This window comes from Pristiophorus japonicus, chromosome 16 (assembly GCF_044704955.1).
Source record: "Pristiophorus japonicus isolate sPriJap1 chromosome 16, sPriJap1.hap1, whole genome shotgun sequence".
Lineage (NCBI taxonomy): Eukaryota > Metazoa > Chordata > Chondrichthyes > Pristiophoridae > Pristiophorus > Pristiophorus japonicus.
In genome coordinates, this window is record NC_091992.1 from 121356670 (window position 1) to 121370183 (window position 13514).

Sequence of the window (13514 nt, forward strand, 5' to 3'; positions counted from 1 at the left end):
GCGGGGAGCTTGTTGAGCATGAGATGGAGAATTGCAGTGAGGAAGATCAAGAAGAGGGTTGGCTTGATGATGCAGCCCTGCTTGACCCCGGTCCAGACATGGTTTGGGTCTGTGGTGGATCTGTTGGTCAGGATCACGGCCTGCATATCGTCGTGGAACAGGCGGAGGATGGTGACAAACTTTTGGGGGCAGCCGAAATGGAGGAGGATGCTTCATAGTCCCTCGCGGTTAAAAGTGTCAAAGGCCTTTGTGAGGTCTCCCATACCTCGAGAGCCTACTATCAGCAAGGGCAGACATTGATGATGAGGTCTAACACCTCCTCCAGTGCGCCAGCACAGCCTTTGGTCGCCTGAGGAAGAGAGTGTTCGAGGATCAGGCTCTCAAATCTTGCACCAAGCTTATGGTCTACAGGGTTGTAGTGATACCCGCCCTCCTGTATGGCTGAGAGATGTGGACCATATACAGCAGACAGTTCAAATCGTTGGAGAAATACCACCAACGATGTCTCCGCAAGATCCTGCAAATCCCCTGGGAGGATAGACGCACCAATGTCAGTGTTCTCGATCAGGCCAGCATCGAAGCACTGACCACACTCGACCAGCTCCGTTGGGTGGGCCACATTGTTCGCATGCCCAACATAAGACTCCCAAAACTCTACTCGGAGCTCCTGCACGGCATCGAGCCCCAGGTGGGTAGTGGAAACGTTTCAAAGACACCCTCAAAGCTTCCTTAATAAAGTGCAACATCCCCACCAACATCTGGGAATCCCTGGCTAAAGACCACCCTAAGTGGAGGAAGAGCATCTGGGAGGCCGCTAAACACCTCGAGTCTCGTCGCCGAGAGCATGCAGAAAACAAGCGCAGGCAGCAGAAGGAGCGTGCGGCAAACCAGACTCCGCACTCACCCTTTCCTTCAACGACTGTCTCCCACCTGTGACAGAGACTATAATTCCCGTATTGGACTGTTCAGTCGCCTGAGAACTCACTTTTAGAGTGGAAGCAAGTCTCCCTTGATTTCGAGGGACTGCCTGTGATGATGATGATGGCAGAATATAAAGATTTGCAATGGCAACAGGCCGTTTGCCTGTTTTTTTGGTCAGTGAATGATAACAAAAAGAGTGGAGAAAATAAAAGCACAGTATTTTATTAAAATCACAAAAAAAAATCCTTACCGTAGTTTGTTCAACGACATTAACGTGTGTAAGGTTGTGTGTTCAGCAAAGGATATTCAGCAAATGGATGGGCAATAAATGCCGGCCTCGCCGGCGACGCCCACATCCCGTGAATGAATTTTTAAAAACTGCATTGACAGCTTGGTCATTTCTTGGAGTATGATACTCATTTATCATGGGAGTGCCATTATTAAAGCACATTTTGGGATTTATTGGAGGCTAGCCAAAACGGCACAGAAGGCAGATCTCCTATAATGGAAAAAAAAGTTTAATTACAGTAATTGCCTTAATGCTCAGCATCTTTTTCCTGGATGTTTCCAAATAATTGACAGCTAACAGTTGAGCACTGATGCATTGAATTGTTTCTGTTATGCAAAATTGTTATTTTTCTTTCTAATATAATTGAAAAATGATCTTGTAATTGTTTAATATTCCATGCAAAAGTGAGCATTCTCATGCATTGCATATTTGCAAGGGGAAAAAAAGCTCAAAATTCATTATAATAGCTACTTTTCTCAGCTTCCTTGTAAATCAGATGTAGATTATTTCTAAATTAATTTGGTGTAATGATTTCATAAACACATTTAAAACTCTTGAGCATGCATCATTTCCTATGGAATCCCACAAGTGACTTGAAACAGAGCAGTAAAAAAAAAAAGCCTTAATTTCTATCAGCCCTCTTGATTGTGAGAGAATGGCATTTTTAACCAATATGAAAACCAGGGCAACATACTAAAGCATACACTGCTGACAGGAGATGAACACAAATTTCTTGCCTCACATAGTTTATAGACATAGGATCATGTAATCTATATTAAGATCATAAAAATGCCCAAAGCAGATAGCTGGTATATGCTAGAGGTTGTAAATTCAAACTTAGAATTGGAGCAGGCTCGAGAGGCCAAATGGCCTACTCCTGCTCCTATTTCTTATATTCTTAAGTTTCCTTTTTTTAATCAGAGTCCTTTGATTATAATATATCCGTGCAATCACTTCTAAGATTGGGCCTTAACCAATTACTGCCTCAATGTTTCTGTACTGCACTATATTTTGTAATACCTGGAATAGCTTAAAATTAATGCTCTGATACTTAATGTTTTAGAATCAATCATTCCAATATATTCTTTGTTGCAGGGGATTCAATTCCTGATTGAAAATGAGCTTTTAAAGAACACACGAGGGGATATTGCACAGTTTCTGTACAAAGGAGAGGGACTAAACAAGACTGCAATTGGGGATTACCTAGGAGAGAGGTAATATTCGTTCGATTCTTTTCTGTATTAATCTTTAGATTAAGTTTATATTATAGCAGCAAGACATCAATTTTCGCAATCTCCCCTTCAAACTAAATCTGGAGGTGTGGAATCTCAGCATCCTGCTCAAACCTGAGACTAATTCCTCCAATGTTCTCCTCTTCCGATCAGCCTGCCTCCAAAAAATACAACTTACTTGGAACTCTGTTGCTCACGTGCTTTCACGCATAAAGTCCTGTGCACCATCACCTCCATTCTTGGCAAGCTCCACTTCTCGACTCGTGCACTAGATTACTTTTCATTTTCAACTTTATCATCAGTGGCTGCTCTTTCAACCCAGCCATCTGGAGCTCTCTTCCAAAATCTCATTACTATGACAACTATCTCCCTGCTTTCATAGAATCATAGAAATTTACAGTACGGAAGGAGGCCATTTTGGCCCATCGTGTCTGCGCTGGCTGACCAAGAGCTATCCAGCCTAATCCCACTTTATAGCTCTTGATCCGTAGCCCTTTAGGTTACGACACTTTGGGCCCAAGTTTGCCCCCCCCCCCCTGTTAAAACAGCCATGAGGTGCGCCGACTTTCTACACTAAAAACAGTGCCGAAAACTTACCTAGGAATTCTCCCCACTCCTTGGAACGTCGCAGGCCTTGGCGTGGCAAAGCACAAGTAGTGGGGGGCGGAGCCAGGTCCCGGCGCTGAAAACAGTGCCGGGACCTCTGCACATGCGCTCTAGTGTGCGCGCGCATGTGCAACAGCTCCTCGCCCCCACAATCTTTGCGTGTACTCTGCAGGCTGTGTGGGAGGGACCCGAAGCACGCTAGCCCTGGCCGAATGGGCTCCTTCATCGGCGGCCAGATTAGCTACCAGAATATCTGTATTTGTAAGTAAAATTGAAATTATGTTGATATATTGCAAGTACTTGAGTGTTGGCCATTATGGTGTTTTATCAGCATGCTGGCAGAAATCCTCTGGCACAGTTGCTAGCGTACATAGTTCTTGAATGTGCATAATTTTGTCGAACATAAATGCTCAGTCCAAAATAAAACCCCAAAATCAAGCAAGTCATAATGTTGGGTTATAATATTTTCAGATAATTGATGAGAGTTAAAAATGGAATTGGAATAAAACTAATCTAGATCATAAATATGTAAATCTATCTCAACGGCTTCATATTTAAGAAGAAAAGTTACATTGCGCTGGATAAATTAAATTCCCCTCCCCATGAACATTTTTTTTTAACAATGCAAACCAGAAGCTGCATCTGCTCATATACAGCAAATATTGAACAAAACAATGCTTTATTGTTAGATCTTGGGAGAGGTAGTGTAAGCCAAATCCAACAGCAAAGCCTGTCAGACTGGAACTAAAGACCAAACAAGGCAAACAGCAGACACAGAGATTTAGAGTATAAAATTCTAAAAATTAAATAGTTTAAATGTCATATAAAACATTCGTGTAACCTTTTGATAAAGGTGCCTTTATTGGTACAAGAATACCATATAAAAACATTCTGCAAGGAAGTAAAACACACTGTGCTTCAGTGGATAGAATAAACCTGCTCATCAAAATGTCCTTCGGAAAACTCTTATTTACAGGACTTGCTATAATGTATTTGCTAGTTTACCAATCCATTTTTAATCTAGTTGTTTAGTGCTTTGTAAGTCTTGGTGCTTGGTGCAGGTCCTCTCAGCTTCCTTGTATTTTTTTATTTGTTATTGAATGCTTATTTTTGTGCTTTGTTTAGTGCTTGGTGCTTTAAATGTACTTATGCTTCTTTAATGTTGTTGTGAAGGTGTTTAGTGCTTTGCAAGGTTCTCTCACTTCCCTCCCCCCTCGCCCCCCCCCCCCCATCTCTGGCTACCTGCGCTGATTTCTTAACTCACTGCAAGGTTTTTCTGTACGGCCACATGGCCACATACGCTGGCCTAAGTTAGTTTGGAGTAACTTTTAGCTGTCTAACCTTGCTTAAATGACCAAAACAGGTGTAAGTGACTGATAACGCCCCCTTTTGGGAAAAAAAACAAAACTAAAAAAAAACCTAACTAACTCACTTACACTGGAGCAAATTAAATGGGCAGAGTTTGAGATTTTTAAGAAACACCAAAAAAAATCTAGTTACTTCAAAAAAAAAACGGAGCAACTCCTGGGGAAACTTGGGCCCTTTAAATGCACATCCAAGTATCTTTTAAATGTGGTGAGGGTTTCTACCTCTACCATCCTTTCAGGCAGTGAGTTCCAGACCCCACCACCCTCTGGGCGAAGAAATTTTGCCTCGTATCTCCTCTAAACCACCCCCCAGTTACTTTAAATCTATGCTCCCTGGTTGTTGACCCCTCTGCCAAGGAAAACAGGCACTCTATCCACTCTATTCAGGCCCCTCATAATTTTATACACCTCAATCAGGTCTCCCCTAAGCCTCTTCTGTTAGAAAGAAAACAGACCTAACATCTCCATTCTTTCCTCATAGCCAAAAATCTCCAGTCCATAAGCTTCTGCAAAGGCCTTCTCTTCAACCATACTTGCAGCTTCTTCCATCAAATTATTTTTTTCCTGCTTGATGCCCACCTTTATCCACTTCATTAAAGACTCAGCTATTTTCTTTATACAAGGAATGTTATTGTTGTACATGTACCATCACATCACAACACAAAGTCTGAAGAGCCGATTTTAAGGGTACCCGCCCACCTCAAAATGGCATCGGATCACATACTAACCCATTAACGCTGGCGTGCCGGCTGTTGCCATTGTGAATAGGGTCCTGAATTGTGTGGCCGGAGTGTTCTCCTATTGAATGCGGGAGGTCACTTTTAATACAAAGATTGGAGTCCTATGATGTACATAGGACCCCAGTTGAAACTTAGAGGTACAAATTGGTGAAGCATATTTGGCCCACATTCCACCTGTTTATACCAGGCGTTAAGTGGCTGAACCAGCAGTCCTTAAAAGGGTCCGCTGGAGGCTGCTCAGAAAGTGGCCCAGGAAATGTTTTTCGTGAGTTTAGGACGAGCAGGAGTGCTCTGCCTGGGCCCACAAAAATCTCTGCACCCTTGCCATCCTGTGCGAGACTTCCCTCCACCACCATGCTCCTACTGTCAGCGTGGAAACTGCCTGATTCCCTGTTCTTCCAGAAGCAGCAAGCTGCATGGGGACACCTGTAGCTCGCCAGTTATTTGCAAATGAGACCTAGGCCTCAAAATGGCTGTGGCCTCACAGTCGTAACTGGGTGCGCAGTGGGCTGCTTCCAACCCCTCCCCCCCCCCAATTTGTGCGCCTCAAGTTAAAATTGCGTTTAGAAAGTGTCCAATGAGAATACTGAAGGCAAGCATAAATTATCTGTTCAAAAAAAAAAGAGATCAGCAGGGAAGTGTTTTATCTCCTTTTCCTTGGAAGACTACCAAGGTTGAGTCTCCTAATGTGTGAACACGACAATATAGAGTTTGGAGGTCAATGGAAAATAAGCTTGTTAAAGCACTTGAGTTACATGTCTGTTTGTCATTGCGAAGCATGCTGGGATAGTCCAGATAAAGATCAATCTCTCTCATCAATAATCTTGCATTGCCTTTTCATCAGGTTTCGTATATGGGGTTTTTACTAGTGTTTTGCAGATCATATTTCTGCGATTCCATCTGTTTACAATTAGGCCTGTCAGTACATTATGACTGAATTCTGCAATTCCATCATTTCTCTTTGAAAACCGTTGAATCAGTGGACTTGACTTGCTCAACAATGAACATTAGGATAGATATGGGATGCACGTGGGTTAGTGTGTAAAACTATTAGCTATAATCTTTCGCATCTGGGACTGAGGTCTCATTAAAGATGGGAATGAAGTACCAAATTAGATCAATTACCAGAGGTTATGTTTCACAGCTCTAAGGTCCCCAATGACCTTTAAGAGTTATGTTGGTTAAAATAATCGATTTCACTGCAAGCCCCGTACATATGTTTGAAAGAATATAACATTGGTTTACCCTCGCTATGATTTATGGTACAGCAGCTGAAAGTGGCAATGTGAATGCCAGAGTGTTAAGATGTTGCAGAAGAGAAAGTCCTAAATACGCATCCCATATTTATAGAAATTGCACAGTAGTATTAAGCCCTGTAGTCAGAGACTAAATCTAGGATGTCTTCCCAATCTACAAAGCATAGCTGCCAATGACTTGCTGATTGTGGGTTTGTGCATCTTCTTCAAACTGACGCACTATTATTTTTGAAACCTAACCTAGCAACTTCAAAGCTGCGTACTTAATATAAATGGGTAAGTGTGTCGATTTGGCAAATTCATCTGAAAGCTAATTTGAATTGAATTGGCTACATTAATTTAAATGAGATTCTAGTTTCCCTGGCAAAAGGTTTCATTTGTTAAAATGATGCCCATGGAGAGGTACTGTAATAATGCAGTAATATTGACCTAATGTTGCAGTGTCAATCATTAGATGTCAGCATTGCATTCTGCATTAATAATCATAACATGACAAATGCAGTAATTTTATATAGCTGTAATATAAATCATTCATTTTTTTGAATTCTTAGCACAGATCTGCGACCTCTCTTTGTTGATAGCTTAGAAACTTGCAGGGAGACACCAGTGAGTGGAACTAAATGTATAGCTCTTTCAAGAAGCTGGCACAGCTATGATGGACTCACTGGCAACCTTCTGTGCTGTATTATTCTAAGAAACTTATGAAAATGATCAAATAAATGCAATAATTACCAGATCTTCTTGCTAACAAAACATTGCATTCTGTCCTCTTGCAGGGATGACTTCAACATCAAAGTTCTCCATGTATTTGTGGAGCTTCATGAATTCACAGACTTAAATTTGGTGCAGGCCTTGCGGTAAGAACGATTAGTAATGATATAAAGAAATATATAAAATTATATAAAGATATATATACAAGGGATGGATTTTAGCTTTCAGGCGGCCCACCAACGGAGTGTCCTGTTCCTCCTGGCGGCAGAAAAATAATTTAAAGCTTCCCTTTCCAGGGCCTCATAGGAGACCCGTATTTGTATACTAAACATAAAGACATAAGAAATAGGAGCAGGATTAGGCCATTTGGCCGCTCGTGTCTGCTCTGCCAGTCAGTAAGATAATGGCTAAAAGGGGCCTGCTGCCTGTGGAGGTGGCAGCGGGTGATCGCAGGGTTAATGCAGATGGTAAGTCTACCGACCCGATTTTTAGGTTGACTATTGATCCGCTAATGTTGATTTTAGCATGTTAAAAATGACCTCAAGGTGTGTTTGACATTGTGTTTCATAGAATACTTTGAGAAATTTTATATCCTATTTACACATCTCCAACTGGTTTTGTAGCAAATTAACAACTTTACTCAGTTAGTTGACACATAAACAATACAAGTTTGTCTTGGGGAAATCTGTTTTTATGCAAAATCTCCCAACTCTAAGATACCAATTTAAAGTGATTGTAACTTTATAAAAGCTAAAGCAATCCTAGATTAACAAAAGGGTTATTTAATTATTAATGATCCAATATAACCACATAGAGCTGCAAGGAAGTTTGTTTATCTTAACTACTGAAATTTAAAAATATATATTTTTTTTATTTCAAAATATACTTTATTCATATAAAAAATTTGCACAATACATTGGAAGACAGTTCAGTACATTTGGATGCGGTCAGCAATTCCATGCATTAAATTTGGATGCTAACGGCAGTTCCGTTCAATTCATTTGCTTGCTTTACATTTCGAGGTACATTTTAGTACAATCCAGGATACATTGTAATACAGTCATCAAATTACTTTACTAGTGGCACTATACGGTATACGGAATGGGTGAGGGTACAGTTACATTTCTTTGCAACATACATTACTAAACAGAATTTGCATTATACATGGCACTACATAGATTTTTTCAGATCATGGTGCTCTATGTATACAAAAAGTTTAAAAGTACAGCCTGAGGGGAGTTTTATACTGCTTCCAGCCCCTGGGTTTATCATGGCGGAAGGGCTTTAAACTGTGGCTCTTCCCCACTGTGCCTTTGTATTGTGTCAAATATATATATCCATTGTCAGGTGTGGAGGGACCCAATTGCCATTTTACAAAAGGGCCCTTGCAACAAACCTTCTAGCCCATAACCCTTTGCGTTATTGCGGTCTATTATCTGGATGTCCTGGCAGATTCACCACAATATCAGAAAGAAACTTCACTAGCTTATTTTTACATCATGAATTGCTTATAGCAAATGTTAGAGTTTATGTGCTACAACCAGAATACATAAAGAGGAAGAGTGGTAAATGAGCAGATTTGCATAACATTTGTAGACCTGTTGGCAACGGATTGACATAATTATAGTTTTGGAACTATCATTCAATATAGAACTAGATTGTTTTGGATTTCATTTGGATATAAAATGCATTCATGGGTATTGTATTGTCAAATTAATACATTTTGGAATAAATAAACACTTCATTTATGCATCTCCAAGCTCATGAAACTTTCACTTGACTTCAGTTTGGAGGATGCAATTCAGATTTGTGTGCATAGCGCTCTCTAAATGCTTCACTAACTAAGGCCATAGACCAACCATTCAGTAAATGAGCCATACAGACCAAGATGTTCCTTGGTTCAATCTCTTGACTGTGCTGACTTAGGTGGTTTCAGCAGATTATGCTGTCTGGGTGAGGATGGGGAACATTGGTCAAAAGTCCCACTTCTGATTGCTATCCAGCAAGGTTTGTTTTAAGCATATTTGTCTTAACATCAGATGAATACATAGTTGAGTTTCACAGTGATGTCTCCCATCTCACTGAAAAAATAGAAAACTGAAACACAAATGTATAAGCTTGTATGTGAGAAAAGACCAATTGGGCACGGTACAGAGGGTGATTAGCTGTGGAACTGTATCACAGAAGGGAGTCACAGCTTTGAGTGGATTGTAAGGGACTGGAGAAAGTTGGTGGAGTAGGTATTTTTAAAACATGATTGGATGCATTGCTGTTGATTCTTTGAGCTCTCTATTTCATTACATAGAGTGCTCTTAATTGAACTAATATAAATTAGAAGACATCATTGGAATAAAATGCATTTGTAGATTAATTGATTATACTGTATGTATAAAATCAGATGAATGAGTTCCAAATAAGCTAGTTACAAGGATTTATTTATTGGCCCAGAAATCCCGGTTTCTTCTTCCCGCGGGTGTTCGACTAAAAATAGGTAAAAAGATGCGCACCTACCTTTTGGTCGAATGCCTGCCAGAGATCCTGGAGTCGAGGCCTTCTCTTCTTGCGCAACGGAGCGCGTTCATGTTGGGACGTCCGCAGGAGTCACGTGGGCCTGGACACCCAATCATGGTAAAGTATTTTCTCATTCATAGTAATAGGAGTTTCGTAAGTCTGAAACTCCTATTACTATGAATGAGAAACACCCCCAAACACTACATAAAACATTAAAAAAAAACACCTCACATAAATACACTATAGAAATTAAAGTTGATAGAAATGTTTTTTAAAGAAAAAGATTTGCCGATTTTTAAAAAAAAGTTTTAATTATGGTTTAAAATAAAATTACCTGAGTGGGCAGGGTTTTAACATAAATATGTTTTTAAAAATTTTATTTTAATCATGTTTTTGATGTTTTGAACTCTTACATCTGTAAAAGTAGGCTATGTGCCTGCTTGTATCAGGCGCAAGAGTTTTGAGGACATTTGCTGGGCAAGATATGCGTAAATCCTGCAATCTTGCTCTTGCAAATGTCCTTGCTCCCGATATGTGCGAGATCTGTCAAGCCAGAAACTTGACCGATCAAAAAAGCTGGTTTTCAGCGCATGCACATTGTGTGCTGAAAACCGGCTTTTCCAATGCCCTCCCGGGTCCATAGAAACTTCGTACAGACCCAGGAAGGCCTGGATTTCCACGTCATTATGTTTAAAAATATTTTGAATGATTAGGTTTTCTATTGGCTTCAGATGACACTACACCGATTAAACTACATAAATTATGTACATTGTTCTTGTAATCTGAAATATTCAGTACAACATCCTTCAAGAAATGTTGGTGATAATACGGAGAACATTTATTTCTCAGAAATTAGAAAGGATTTGGTTCTCGAAGGATTTATGTTGGCACGTAATTCTTTTCAACTCAAACAGACAACTGAAAGAATGTAAATTACAATCTAGAATCTGATTATGAGTAATTCAATAAAAATAATTTGTTTAAAAATACAAAAACATTAGGCAGTTCTTGTGGAGCTTCCGGTTACCTGGAGAGGCACAGAAGATTGACCGAATGATGGAAGCTTTTGCACAGCGATACTGTCAGTGCAACCCTGGAGTCTTTCAGTCCACTGGTAAGCCATGGTAATGTCTTGTACATTGCTCCCGGTTAGTATAATAATAACTTGCAGTTTATTTATAATGTTAATTTGAACTAAAATAATGAGGTGCAATTTAGTATTTTCATTGGAACACTAGATCAAATGTTTGAATGTTTTGTTGCTTAAACTCCTAGGATAGTAAGGGAGGGGGAGATGGACAAAAAAATATTTTGCAACTATTCATGTCAATAGTTTCTAGGGAAAACACTGGAAAAGTAGCACAAGGTAACATTTCTTTTGTAAACAATTCCTTTTTTGTTTTTTGTTTTGTCCATTTGACAGACAAAATTGTCCATTTTAGCAATCATTATGCATTGAGATTATGAAATACAATATTAATAATGAACATTTCCATTTTTATTATTAACAAAGTGCAATTTCACCCCCAAAATCTTGAGCTTTCTGTAAATTTTGCACTAATACATTTTCAGTTTACAATAGTTATGTATCTCTGTTCTTTTCACATTTCAACACAATTCGAATGTTATTTTACAGTGTTCTCCAAAAGTGCTCATCTAACAGAGGCACTATGTGGGCACTTTCTGACTAATTGTTTTAACTTTTGTACGAAACTAAAGTGCAGTTTTCTTTTACAGATACGTGCTACGTCTTATCTTTTGCTATTATTATGCTGAATACCAGTCTACACAATCCAAACGTTAAGGATAAACCCAGTGTAGAAAGGTTCATTCTTATGAACAGAGGAATAAATGACGGTGGTGACTTACCTGAAGAACTGCTGCGAGTCAGTATTGCAATTGATTACTAACTCTGTACTGGGGGCAGTATACCGTAATATACGTGTATTTTCAAAGGGGAAATTAGCAACTACTATGGATTCCTTGCTGCTGGCAGGTTCCCAAACACTTATCTTTGTTACTGAGATAGTGAACTATACAATATTACAATAATAAAAATACTTAAGCACCAGGAAATACTTTACTGTATTAACGGTAAAACACAGAATTAAAGCTCCAATACACAATTTGATATAAAAATAACAATATTTTACCTGTGCTCAAGTTGCTGTCCATCTCTCCTCCTGTTCTATCATTTTCTCTATTCTCTCACTGTCCTATTAATTTTAATTCTGTATTTTACAACCTGTTCTAACCTTAGGGTTTAAAATCCTGTTTGCTAATGCTTCTCTGCTAACATCATCCATTCATGAGATTAGAGCAGCTTTTGTTTGTTTTCAGCCAATGAAACAGCTTTTTAAACCAGTCTGAATTCCCAACCAATGATAAGCCCGGATTAGGAAGACTGACTTGCAACCAGGTCAGACATTGATGTGAAAATGACGGCCAAATGCTCACCACCAATGAGTAAACTTGTCGGCAATTGTAGCACTCTAGACAAGTAAATTCATACATGTGGCTGGAGGTTAAATATATGCAATATTGCGAACTTAAAGTTTGTAAAAGTTGTATTATTTTAACCTTGTTAAAGTTACTAATGCAATATAAATAATTTTGACATTTGTTAACAGAATCTGTATGAAAGTATTAAGAATGAACCCTTCAAAATTCCAGAAGATGATGGCAATGACCTGACCCACACATTCTTCAACCCAGATCGAGAGGGCTGGCTCCTCAAGTTAGGTGAGTTCACTTCGATTAGTTTTAGAAGATCTACCTTCTTGAGTATCGTAATCATTTCACGACCATAAATCTGTTGAAATGTGTAGTATGAAAAATGTTGGAGCATTTTACGAAAGTAGTTTGAAGAAATTAATTTACAGTGAAGAGCAATATGAATGCTTAAAGTGTTGGATATTAACTTCAATATGTTAAAACCATATAAGGACATAATGTTAAAATTAATACTGTTATAAGGTACTGTAAACAGTATAATCTGTTAAGAGTTAAGTTTTCTTCATGATTATAGAGAGCCTGAAATGTTGTTAGGGCATATAAGGACTAAACCTAGCCATTTCAACATATTTCAAATCAAGCTAAAGTTCAGCAATTCAGTTGAAGCATCAGATCTTTTAAATAGCTCCTCACTCTCAGAAAAAAACAACAGGTGCATTAAGCAATAACTTGGATGTTCAAATAATATTAACAGGATAAAGATAAATTATCTTACCTATACTATACGTGTTTATACTAAGCCAGTCTAACATGAACACAGTTCAAGTAAGTTGCTTTTAGACCAAGCAATTTCCCCCAGTGGGTTCATATGGATTTTCCACCCCAATACCCAAAATAATATATTTATACTGTACTGTATAATTTAACCTGGATCAAAATTCATTCCTAATAATTTGTGTTTGCATCCAGCTGAGTTGTACTGCTGGTATCAGAAAATGTATTTTTTTTAAACTAGGGTTTTGCTGATCAGGATAGTGTCAATTTACATTCCATTATCAGGTCAATGCTTTAATGAATTCTGATTTATTTCCTGTGGTAGCAAAGGGACTACCTTTGTGCAGCAAACAATATTTATGCAATTGTTAATTGCATAAAAATGCCATGATACTGTAACTTTTTATTTGCATGTTCCCAAATTGCTCTACATTTTACCATTTAACCTGAAATAATATAAAATCAAAGTATATGATATAAAATGACAATGAATGACTTTAAAATGGAAACTGTGTGTTCTGAGATTAAATTATATCCTCCTTATTCTGACAATAGTCTTCACTCTCCCTGTGCAATGCCACTGGAGGGTAACTAGTACTTTAAAAAGCTTGCAAGTCAAATTTACAAGATATTCAGCTCTGCATTTATTTTAA

At 38.7% G+C, this 13514-nt stretch overlaps 1 protein-coding gene across 3 annotated transcripts in view; it reads left to right on the plus strand.

Moving 5' to 3' along the window:
• Positions 1-13514, plus strand: part of cyth1b (cytohesin 1b) — a 270470-nt gene that overhangs the window by 220422 nt on the left and 36534 nt on the right. For 2 of the 3 annotated variants that reach the window (XM_070857776.1, XM_070857775.1), the window contains exons 5-9: positions 2306-2424; positions 7188-7268; positions 10635-10747; positions 11371-11519; positions 12264-12376. In XM_070857776.1, the coding sequence (XP_070713877.1) occupies positions 2306-2424; positions 7188-7268; positions 10635-10747; positions 11371-11519; positions 12264-12376 (575 nt within the window). The remainder of the gene's footprint in view (positions 1-2305; positions 2425-7187; positions 7269-10634; positions 10748-11370; positions 11520-12263; positions 12377-13514) is intronic. The other variant, XM_070857774.1, reaches the window with a different exon arrangement.